At 53.2% G+C, this 12,145-nt stretch overlaps 1 protein-coding gene across 17 annotated transcripts in view; it reads right to left on the bottom strand.

Annotated features, from left to right (window-relative positions):
• PTPRF (protein tyrosine phosphatase receptor type F) overlaps positions 1-12,145 on the bottom strand; it is a 394,608-nt gene that overhangs the window by 12,190 nt on the left and 370,273 nt on the right. For all 17 annotated transcript variants that reach the window (XM_069862928.1, XM_069862935.1, XM_069862941.1 and 14 more), the window contains 3 exons: positions 8,251-8,374; positions 6,083-6,258; positions 263-382 (listed from right to left, as the gene is read on the bottom strand). In XM_069862928.1, the coding sequence (XP_069719029.1) occupies positions 263-382; positions 6,083-6,258; positions 8,251-8,374 (420 nt within the window). The remainder of the gene's footprint in view (positions 1-262; positions 383-6,082; positions 6,259-8,250; positions 8,375-12,145) is intronic.

Here is a 12,145-nt window from a genome sequence, read left to right as displayed (position 1 = left end):
CACAGGCTCTGAATACATACAGGAAAGCATCAGGTGTCCTGGCCAAAATCCAGCGGTGGCTGGACGTACAGCCTGCAGTTGGTCTCCCAGCGCAGCCCAGCTGTGAGAAATGGCCCACGTGTGGACTGGCCACACGCTTGGTCAAGCCAGGAACAGTCAGTGGCCTCTCCCTACGGACCCCACAGCATGAGGCAGTGGTAGAAGGGCCCCACCACGGCACTGGCTGTGAACTAGAGCAGAAACAGCCCCACCAGCACCATACCTTGTATAATACAAAGCTGCGGACGGTGTAGGTTGCCAGCTCAACTGTTTCCAGCAGGGTCACCTGGATCATCCCATAGGTTTCTGTACCCCGGCTTGGCCAGTACTGGTCACACTTTACCTACAGGGAGGAGAGAAGAAAGGGTCAGTGCTTGGCTGCTGGCTGGGGCATTTGTGGTGAGGAATGGGGCTCTGCCCTCCAAAAGGTAAAGACCAGAAAAGAGTCACGGTGTGTGGGGTTCCAGCCACCTAGATTTCCTCGTCTCTCAGTGTCCCTCTCCAGCAGAGAGGCCATAAACCTTGGGATCTTCTCCACAAGATTCACAGTCAAGGAGGGGATTATTTTTAATTCTAGAGCCACTGGTGGGAAGTGGTTTGGGTGGCCAGGCCACCAGACACAGAAGCAGGAGCAGCACCAGGTATGAAGACAGAAAGCAGCAATTGCACGGCAGTGATTTTCACCTGCCATGATTTTTTTTCTCTACCTCCTGCTAGGGAAGATGGGGCATTTGGGGCTGTGCTCACAGCACCCCCTGCCTGAGTTCCGCCTGGGTGGAGAGAAGGTTGGCATTTACAGGTTGGTGGGAGGACAGCTGGTGAAGCAGGGCAGGTGGTTTCTCTGCAGAAGGCTTTGCTCGAAGGGCAGCTGAGGTGAGGGAGGTACAGCCTACATCCCCACCAGTTCCCATCTCTTCCAGCCCAAGGTCCTCAACCCGCAGCGCTGGCTCCATTACAGTGGATACACATATACACGATGGGCACTATTTCCCCTTGTAGCATCCCTAGTCCCCAGAGCATCCCTGTCACCATGGGCCCCGAACAGCAAACCACCCTGGTGAAATATGAGATACACGTGAGGGCTCCAGCCTGGATGTTGTGTCCACAGCGCTGACCCTGCCACCCTTTCTACGTTGCTGCAGGCTGAGTGCATTGAGCATCCCCGAGAGACACCAGCCTGCCCTTCTGGCAGGTGGTACATCCCAGCAAGGCACAGACGCCAGCTCAGGCACGAACGAAATTTCTTGTCCCTCTACAAGAAGACACAGACCACGGCCAAACCATCCCTTCAGCCCCTTCCTGCAGGCAGCACCGTTTCAAAACAAAAACACCCTGCCCTGCAGCATCCTTTCTGTTCCCCTCCCAGCCCCGCATCCAGAACACTTTGAGCTACTGGTGATGGCTCCTGCTGCAAATCCCCTTGGCGGAGAGCCCTAACACATCCCCAGGGCCCCATCCCTCTGTCCCCTTCGACTCTCTGTGCATCCCTCCCTGCTCAGCTGCTGCTGACCTCCTCCTCATCTTCACAGCTCAGCACTTGCAAAATACTCCTCCAGCCTCCAGCTCCCTATTTAATTTGGCACCCTGAGCATCCCCGTTTCATCTGTCGCCCTGCTCCCTTGCCCTGTGGAGCTGTGGTGACTGGCTGACAGGAGGAAGGCTTCATTCCCACCCATGTGCACCGCACCGAGAATGGTTTCCCACCCTAGGAGAGAGGAGTGAATGGAAGATCATCTGTGCTTGTCAAAGAATAGTAAACTCAATTATTAGCCGAGTGTGTTTACAGGGGAATGTGTGGGAAGGGAAACAACAGGCTTAATTAGAAATCAATGAAGTTCTGCCTTTTAATTGAAGGCACTCTAAGCAGGGTGGGGCTTGTGAGAGCTAGGAGCCCTCAACCTGCACTCTGGCTGATGGAGTGTGGCAACCTGGGGACTGAAGGATGCATCCCTTCTTGCTTTTTCTGGGGAATCTTCTCCCAGTAAGTCCTGTCCTGGCAAAAATGCCCGGAGCAAGGCTGCTTGATGGGGTTCTGCAGGCACCCACGTGTCCAGAGCAGCTCCCCTGCCTCCTGCCCAGGTTCTCCTACCCTTCAGGCTGCTGTGCTGCCTTGGATCTGTGCTTGCAGCATGTAAGGCCCTGCACTATTCTCACAAGACTTCTCTTTCTCGCTTGGCAGAGAGCAGCCCATTATTTTACGCTGACTAGCAGCAGAGCGAACAACTCGGAGGTCACAAACCTTATTTCACAGCTAAACCGATCCCATCCTCAAAAGCGAGTGGCAGCTGCAGCCGCATCTTCCAGCGTTGCCTGGCTTGGGAATGATGTGATCCCTCCCTTCTAAAGGAGGCGAGGGGAGGGCAGAATCGCATCCTGCGGATGCTGGGGAAAGCCACTTGTTTTGTCACTCTCGGTGTGGTTTGCAGGCGATCAGCACAGTGTGTCCCCGTGCCTGCAGCTCGGGAGCGCGGTGTTCTCCTGCCACCCACGTGCTACAGAGCCGTGTGTGCTCGAGTGCAAAACAAACTTCAGAGGAGTTCCCTGTGCGGGATAATAGCAGCGGCTGGGCTGGTAATTGAAAATTATTTATTCATGACCAGATAAGAGTCAGTCACATTTTCTGCCAAATTTACCCATAATGTTTATGCCCCATTTTCAAGCTCTGTAAATTTTACGCTGAAGCCGATGCACTGTGGCACTAAAGCAGATAAGAGATGTTTTCTTCTGGCAGCGCTTGCTTCTCATTAACTTAAGGAGCACAGTAATGTCCTCGACAGCCATTTATTGCAGCTTTGCCGAGTGGTTCCTGTCCCTCCCCTTTGATGCCCTGTGCCCAAGAGCAGCCACGCACCTCTCCTCAGCTCAAGAGCTGCGTTCTGCTCCCGGCTCCGCTCGCAAGCTCCAGATGGCATCACTGCCAGTGAGAGGGCTGGACTGGGCTGTGGTTGTTAGGTCCCTCTCTTCCCCCAGCATCCTTGAGCACCAGCCTCTTTGCACTCCTGCCTCGGAACGCAAAGTGCCAGGGGAGATCACACCCCAGGGATGGCTACTTGGTGTTCCGTGCTGGGACAGAACGAGCTGTAGTGCTGCTCTGGGAGCCCTCGCTCTGCCAGGCTCTTGGGGATAGCCTCGGGTAGAAGAAATCCTGCTTTAATACCCCTCTTGTGCAACACAGCCCGGCTGGGACACGCCACGCTCACAGCTTTGGGAAAGCTAATCTACAATGTGTGTTTCTGAACCACCACCGAATGATTCTGAAACTGATTGTAAAGCTTTGAAGGCAGCTAAATTGCACAATCTAGCCATTTCTATCCTTTATGTGCCTCTCACTTTGTGAAAACATGAAAAAGGGAGGATGATTTGGACCATCAAGCCAGCTGAAATTGCAGACCATAAAAGCTGATGCTCTTTAAAGATTTTTTTTTCCCCCTGTAGCTCAGGAGCCCTTTAAAACAGTGTCACCCCTACAGGGCTGCAAAGCTGCTGCTGGTCCCTGCTGGCTCATCTACACATAGCACCGCCGAGGGGCACCCGAGGAGCTTGCCTGGGAAGGTGGCAGAGCCTGCTCTGTGCTGGGCATCGCACCATGAGGCCCTGCTGCCACTGCCAGGCTCTGCAGCTGAAGAGAGAGAGTCCTGTGCCTGCGCTGAAGCCCCTGGGCAAGAAGACTTTGAAGCAAAGTCACCTGCAGGTAACACGGTGACACCGTGCGCCTGCCTGGAGCAGTGCTGTCCCACAGCAGCATAAACACCTGCAGGCAGTGATGCTGCAGAGACCCAAGGGGTTACATCAGATGAGGTTTGAAGGCTCTGGAGGGGAGCAAACTGTAACACAGTAAAGCATCCTGAAAGCTGGCAGCAATGGGCAGTGACTGGGATCTTCTTTGGTGACAAAAAGAAGTGCTCCTGAGTGAGCTCTTGCCATCATCAAAGGGGCATGAGGAAAAGCAGAGCAGGTAAGTGACTAAAAGCCATCCTACTTTGGATGATGCTGAAGACAACGGAAAAAAACAGAGAAAATGATCTCCTGCAAGTCCACATCCCAGCTTCCCACTGGGGCCCTGCCACAGGGATGTCCTGAGGCACCTACAGGCTCCAGCAAATGCATCCAAAGAATGGATGTGGCTGGGCTCCCCGCTGCCTCCCCTGGCAAACTGCCTTTCCAGCAATGCCTGAGAAAACTGCCCATTTCTCCTTAGTGCTGGGGACAAAGAACCACCAGGGCACAGGCAGGTGGTGTTGGGAAGCAAATGCTGGGGTCTGGGTCCAGTCGAGTCAGCCTAGAGCTCCTTGGCAGCATGCCTGGTCCGTCAGGCTGCCTAGAACTTCTGTGAGGGCTCTGGTCACCTACTGCCCATGACAGGGATTCACCTGTCTCGTCACCAAAAGCCTGACCACACGTATGGTGTTTGGGACAGAAACCAACAGTGTAGAAGGTAACTGCAGGATGACAGGACAGGGAGCATGCTGGGGGGAGATAACGCACAGCTTAGCAGCACAGGTGTCTCAGGCAAAGACAAGTGCTTGTGGGGGTCAAAGGAAACCCATTATCTTTGAGAAACATGCACCTTGGAGTGCCTTCCCATAACTAAGCATTCCAGAAGTTAAGTGAGTCAAGACTCCAGCCACAGATTTGCTTGGCTACTGAAAAGGGCTTTTCCTCAATACTTCAAATCTAGGCTCCACCACTGAAATGTGAAGAGGCAAAAAAGTCACCAAATAACCCCCAGCTCCTGCACAGAGCAGCTCATCACCAGCTTCTGATCTTGCTTAGCCCACGTGCCAAGCCCTGAAACTCAGGACAGGGAAGGTTAATTTACCTCCTCGTTTGGGCTGGGGTGAGAGATCACGGCAGAGAAGGCAGGAAGCACAGTGCAAAGCTGGGATGGGATCTCTAGAGGCAGCTCATCCCTGAGGAGCACTTTTTTCCTGTGGGCTGTAGGGCATTTGTGGAGCTGGGGAAGCCCATGAACAAAGCCTATTTTTGTACGTGCAGGAAAACCAGATCTTATTTGCCACAATGATTGGTTGCTCCAGCTGCTTCCTCCCAGCCAGCGTGGGCTAGGACACCCCTGTGAGCACTTTGGTGCTAAAGCTTTGAAACAGAGGGAGGGCATGCGGGCAAAAGTTTTAACTAAACCCAAACTTGACAGTTTCAGCTTCTCAAGAACGAGCTTATTGGGCTAAAAATAACCAGTGCTTCACAGCTTGAGTGCACAGCCCCTTCTCCTGCCGTTGGCATGGCAACACTAAAATATTCTGCAAGTACAAATGCTCACCGCTAAAATTTTACTTTTAGGAACAAACTGAATCACAAGAGGCAGATGCTGCCTCCTGCTTGGGCAGGCTTTGCCCAAAGGGTGCATCTAGGCACGGAAGCACTTCGGTCACAGCTTATGAACTACCGCTTTGGGGCTGAGTACAAACCTCTGTCACAAGACACCATAAGCATGATTCGCAGTAAGGGCTCCTGCTCCTTCCTCTCCACCTCGCGCCTTCCCCACAGCTTGCAGGCAGCTTTGCATTTATTACATCAGAATATCTAATTTTGGCAGTATGAGCCTATCGTCTATCCATGTTGTCATTGGACAAGGCACAAATCAGTCTTGTTATCGCCAGGAGACTCCACCAGCCATTGCCCTGCATCACCAAAGACGCCAGGGCCCTTTCGGGCTGCAGGATGCTTCTGATACCACCTACCCATTGCAGTTTCTCGGCTTGTGGGATGCAGCCCCTGGGCTTTCAGCGACTGTCAACGCTCCCCATTGCAGAACTTGCCTTTCTCCCTTTGGCACAAGCGATGTGGGCAGGGAAAGGAGGAGTGTGCATGCAGACACACAGGCCAGACAAGGACAGCAGCTCAGAGACAGGGGATTCTGCCACCTTTTTGCCCTACAGGGATATGCTCACAAGGCATTTTGTCCCGGGGGTGGCTGCAGCAGCGGGCTGCACGACTGGACCTGCCTCTCTCACCAGTCAAGTGTTCCCATCTTTCCTTCCTGCCACCCTCCAGCTCCAGAAAAGAGAGGAAGCACACACTGTACCCTGGACTTCTCTTCCAGCCTGGTCATCATGACGATAGTTGCTGTTCTCTGCTCCCACACCATCCTCCAGAAGTCGCTGAGGGTTTCTGGCAGAGGTCCCTGCGTGGCGATGTAGGCATTCTGCTTTCGATACCCGTCGATGTAATTGGCATTGATGTAATCGCTGCCTGGGACGCCTGTGGAGAAAGAGGGCGAAGCGTTACTCCAGGGGCAGCCCACAACCCCGTGCCTATCTCTTTGCTGGGCTCTGCAGGCAGGGGAAGAGGCTGGCATGTTCACAAGGCTCTTGAGAAGTTTCCTTTACAGGCGACACCAGAATCTCTCCCAGGGATCCTGCAAAGGACAGGGATGGTGCCTGAACAAAGAAGAACCCTTTGTAAATCCCACATTAATGCAACAAGCAGGCAGCACCAAAGCAGAGAGACAGCTGCCACCCGCACACAAAGGGAAATTCACAGGCAGGAATATTAAGGAGCTCATTTGGCCCTAAGCAACTGATCGAAATAATTGTCTTAAATTCACCAGCCATTTGTTACGGTCCTACAGCACCTTTTAAAAATGAGGCTGCATCATTAGCTTGTCTCTGTTAGCAGGGATGTCAGGCAGAGATGCCCTCCCATCCCTCCTGCAGGAATAAGCATCCCAGAGGAGCCAGAGACTCCTCTCACCACCTCTGAAACACTCCTCAGCGTGAGACCCGCCTCTGCTGCCCGCTGGCAGAGGCTGCTCCAGCTCCTGCTCTGCCTCCACCGCTTTCAGGAAACGACTTTCTTGTCAAGGCCTTTAAAATGCAAACACAGAGTTACTAAAATAAATGAAGCAAAGCAGAGATCTGGGGCCGTGTTTCCAAACCCTGCTGAGCATGGGCTGTCCGGGCTGCAGGGAGGGAACGCAGCAGGAATCTCCTTGTCTCCCAAGGAAAGCGCATCTGCATTTCACTAGAGGAAGGAAATAAAGCTGGGGGGTCACCTAGTTGCCCTTTTGTCCTGGGGAATTTTCTACAGGTCCCAGCAGTCTCCAGCAGAAAGAAAGTGCTGGTGGCTCTGGGGGAGCAGCAGCAGCTGGAGTGCAGTGCCCAGCCCCCTTGGCACAGGGCTCCCTTGGCATGGGCAACGGGGACCTGGCAGGGTGCTTTGGGAACGGTTCCCAGGAAGAAGCAGACACTACTTAGAGCAACTGAGTCAGCCCGGAACCCAGGGATTTCCCCCATGTGCTCATCCCACAGCTGTACAACAGGGTTTGCCCAGGATCAGGCATGCCAGACCTTCACAGAGCTGCTGCTGCAGCTTAACAGGCCTCGCTGTGAGGGACCGTTTGGACCCCATCCTCCTCCCAGAGGATGCATTAGCATCAGAAAACACTCTTCCATCCCAAGAAAAAAGATGCTAGCAACTGCAAGGCCACCTGTACACAAAGCCAGGCCCCAGCTCTTTACCAAACAAGAATACGTTAATTAGCTGCATCTTCCTCATTCCCTCATGGGTGGATTCAGTTTTGATGTGTAGAGCTGGGTGCTGACTTATTCAGCAGCAGGAATGGGGGCGCCTGGGCTTTGGTACCTGGGCTCCAGCTCCTCTGCGCGCAAGGCGACTGCAAAGCAGGCACTAAAAGCATATATTAGCCCACACTCCAGAGATGTGGGGCTGGTTCTTGGAGTCAGGTGGTGTCACTGCTATGCACACCAGGGCCTGACGTATCTCCCATGGAGTAGGGGAACATACGGAGCCTGATGTCCCAGGGGAAGGGGCACCCCTCATCCCGTGCAGCTCTGGGCACTTAAATTGAGAGCAAACACAAGTCCCAGGGAAGATACTGGCCCTGCAGTTGTGCTGGGACAGAGCATGGTAGGGCTAATAGCGCTGTGTCCTTTCACAGGCTGAGGGAGGCAGCTGAAGTCACAGAGCAGTGAGGGAGGCTGGTGGGACAAACATCTCTGCCAGCACCAGCAGCAAGAAGCAATCACACAGGGCACACTGCTCCGAGGATACTGGGAAAGTAGAAGTAGCTCTGCAGAGCCTTTCATCCCCTTGCCAGCCAGAATACACATTTGCTCACACTGATGCTCGTTACATTCCTTGGTGTTTGCCCTTGCTCAACCGAGCACATGGAAAAAGATGTTCCCCTTCTACAGCTGTTTGCTGGGGTGCCCACTCTGGAGTCACTCTTACCATCGATGGAGGTCAGGATGACACGTGAGTGGTCGTAGGCAATCACATTTGCATAGCGGTTTTTCGGTTTGTTCACTTCCAGGTTGGAGTTCTCCCAGGTGAACTGCTGTCCGGGATCAATGGACTGTGGAGAGAAAGAGGGAGGGAGTCAGGAGCGGCCACAGCACAGTGGGATGCGACAGGAAATCTGCATCTCTCTGCACACCTCTCCCCAGATCAGATGCAGCTTCTGCAGGTGTCCCCAGCACCAGTGTCAAGCCAGACCACATCGAAACCCAGTCCCCAGTAGACCTGCCTGCTGTGACCTGCAGGGCAAGCAGCCCCTCGCCAGGGCAGCCTTCTGCAGACCAGCCTTCACCTCCCCTCTTGCTGCATGCTCATCTTTTCCTCTGGAACTATGCGTTAGCAGAAATCTGGTCTTCTGCCAGGACTCCACAGAGATCTGACTGTGCAGTTCTTGACCTAGTGGTTTTATTAGCTGTTGAACTGCAGTCTACTGAAATATAGCAAGCCCTGGGTGTCTTGCGCCCCAGGAGCTTTGGGTATTAGTGTCCTGCAAGACAGCCTACGAGCTTTTCCAGGGAATAGTCATGAAAATTGATAGGTTACTATCCACCGCTCCAGATACTTATGCAATGTAAACATCCCTCGTTTGACTTAATAGAGTGACAAGGAACTATAAACCTGGAGAAGAAATGTGGTTATAAATCTTGGCCAAAGGCCTGCACGCTGTGCAGCTGTCTGAAAAACACACATCCCAATCCCACCTGCATTCCGGCCTCGCACACCCAGTGCCTCTTCCACGAGCCATGAGCTGGTGCATGGCTTCTCCATGGCCAGGCAGCCCCTTCCCAAAGCTTTTCCTGTTGTCTTTGTCAATGCACAAAACAAGGGGAAAAAGGACTATCTCCAAAGCACCCTCTGAGGCTGGATGGCCTCTTTGGCTGAGAGATACGTGAGGCACCCAGATAAGACACCTGCTTCCTGCAGGGTATTTCTCTGCACAGGCAGGCCTGGGCAAGTCCAGGGCAGGCAGCTACAGCAGAATCATAGAATCATAGAATCACCAGGTTGGAAAAGACCCACCGGATCACTGAGTCCAACCATTCCCATCAATCACTAAACCATGTCCCTCAGCACCTCGTCCACCCATCTCTTAAACCCCTCCAGGGAAGGTGACTCAACCCCCTCCCTGGGCAGCCTGTTCCAGTGCCCAGTGACCCTTTCTGTGAAAAAATTTTCCTAATGTCCAGCCTGAACCTCCCCTGACAGAGTTTGAGGCCATTCCCTCTCGTCCTGTCCCCTGTCACCTGGGAGAAGAGCCCAGCTCCCTCCTCTCTACAACCTCCTTTCAGGCAGTTGTAGAGAGCAATGAGGTCTCCCCTCAGCCTCCTCTTCTCCAGGCTAAACACCCCCAGCTCTCTCAGCCGTTCCTCATAAGGCCTGTTCTCCAGCCCCTTCACCAGCTTCGTTGCTCTTCTCTGGACTCGCTCCAGACCCTCAACATCCTTCTTGTGGTGAGGGGCCCAGAACTGAACACAGGATTCGAGGAGCGGTCTCACCAGTGCCAAGTACAGAGGGAGAAGAACCTCCCTGGACCTGCTGGTCACGCCGTTTCTGATCCAAGCCAAGATGCCATTGGCTTCTTGGCCCCCTGGGCCACTGCTGGCTCATGTTCAGTCGCTGTCAACCAACACCCCCAGGTCCCTCTCCTCCAGGCAGTTTCCAGCCAGACTTCTCCTAGTCTGGAGCTGCTCAGGGTTGTTGTGCCCCAAGTGCAGGACCCGGCATTTGGCCTTGTTAAACCTCATGCCACTGGTCTCAGCCCAGCGGTCCAGCCTGTTCAGATCCCTTTGGAGCCTCCCTACCCTCCAGCAGATCCATGCTGGCCCTCCTTGCAGCAGCAGGCTGCCTGCAGGCAGAGGGTCCAGCACTGACGAAAACGCGCAGGAGGATGTGACATCACGGCGATGCTAATAGGTAGTTTGGGAAATGTAGGATGTAAATAGACATTTCCTACAGAAAACCTGTAATTTTCTATTATCAGCATAATAAGCAGGCAGCAGCAGTGCTCAGAGGCGCTGCGGCAGGGATGGTGGGAGTGGAGACCACAAGCACTGCTTCTGGCTGGAAACCCACTGGCCTGGCTGCCACGGCCCCTGAGAACTCCTCTGCCCGGGCACAGAGATGTCCCAGTGCAGCTTGCGGATCTCTGGGGGCACCTTGTTTCATTCAAGCACCTATATTTTATTTTCATGATAGGCTGAATCAGCTCTTTGGATGCTCTCCTCCTTCAGCTGTGCGGCAGGGATGGCTGCTGCCCACCTAATGGTGAGGCTGAAGTGGAGAGGGGCAATAAAAATGATCAAAGGCATGAAAAAAACTAACAAAATGCGTGAGGACATTCCTGTTCAGAGCAAGAGTTGCATGACAGAGGTTTTGATACCAGTCTAGTCAATCTGGAGCACACTAGAAAAGCACGAATAGACAAACTAAGGAGGAAAATCCACCAATGCCTATTAAAGGCATAAATAACACTTCTTTTCCAAAAGACAGAGCTGGGTAGCTGGTGGTGGAGCTGAGCTGAGCTCTGAAGGTACGAGTGAGCCTCTGAGGAGCAACACAAGAAAGCATCAGCCTTGCCTGCACCCTGTGGACACTCACGCAGTGCCAGGCACAGGTGAGTGCAGGAGCAATTCTTGTCTTCTCAGCAGAGGCAGGGGAGCTCAGTGCAGTCGTTTGCGCTCGTACCCTGCAAATCCCTGCGCAAAGGCTGCGGGGCTGCCCAGGCTGCGGGATGCACTGTGCTTTGCACAACAACCCTGTGTCCTGCCACAGAGGTGGTGGAAAGGGTTATTTCCTGGGGGAGCTGAGGCTGCCAGAAGGCCCCAGAACAGAGGAGGAGCCTCGTAGTGTTGCCATTAGGGCTAATTGCTTTGATGTGCAACGAGGATGTACAGAAATGGTCTAATCATCATCAGCCTCTTAAGAGGGCAAACAGGTGAGAAAGTCAGAAGTAATACAGCACCTGAGTGCAAAGAGGCTCTAATTAAATACTCCTGCAAATTAGTGACTCATTTAGAAGTAAAATGATTTAATTTGAACTCTGGTGATGAATTAATGTACACCTGTTCCCCCCTTGAAGGCAAACAAACGAGTAAATAAATGGGAGGATGATGGGCTGCTTGGAGAGCAGTTGAAGCCCTTACATGGAGTGGTGGTTGGCAGGTCCCATCCCATCTACGTGTGATGCTCTGCAGCCCCTGACTACAGCAGCACCACTTTGTCGTCCCACTTTGCTCCACTGCTACCTCGGCACTGGGAGCATCATCTTGTTCCTTTCTGGGGCTCCGGGGAATCACTGCTTCATCCCCAAATTTGATCAGAGTAATACTTTCAACTCATTCTTCCTAGAAAGCAGAAGGGCTGGGAAATTGGAAGGAAATGAGCCAGGAACAAACTTAAAAGCACCATGACTTTTAGTTTCGCTTTGCTTTAAAGTGACAGGGGAGACGTTGTAAGACAGCAAGTGCAAATTAAGAAAAACCCCAATTAGTAAAACTCCTCCTTCCCAGCATGGAAGTGCAAGGAGCAATCTCTCCAAAGCGGCTCAGGGATCCCTGCTGTTACTGCCATCAGCACAAAGACAGAGCCAGACCACTGAAACGGGATTGGAAAAGGGCTCTTTCCTCAATAGACTCAACAGCATTTTACAAATGCCTTGAAAACACACACCCCTGGGTGCCGGTTTGCCTCTCAGACACTGTCCACCTTGGGTTTGCAGCTCCAAAATCCTGAGCTCAGCAGCTCAGGCGGCTGCACGAGGGCATGGAGAGGCGAAGGCGCTCGGGCTGCGAGTGCTTCCTGGCCTCCTGCGAAATCAACCGCATTAGTA

This window comes from Phaenicophaeus curvirostris, chromosome 8 (assembly GCF_032191515.1).
Source record: "Phaenicophaeus curvirostris isolate KB17595 chromosome 8, BPBGC_Pcur_1.0, whole genome shotgun sequence".
Lineage (NCBI taxonomy): Eukaryota > Metazoa > Chordata > Aves > Cuculiformes > Cuculidae > Phaenicophaeus > Phaenicophaeus curvirostris.
This window is presented reverse-complemented; position numbering and strand designations above follow the sequence as displayed.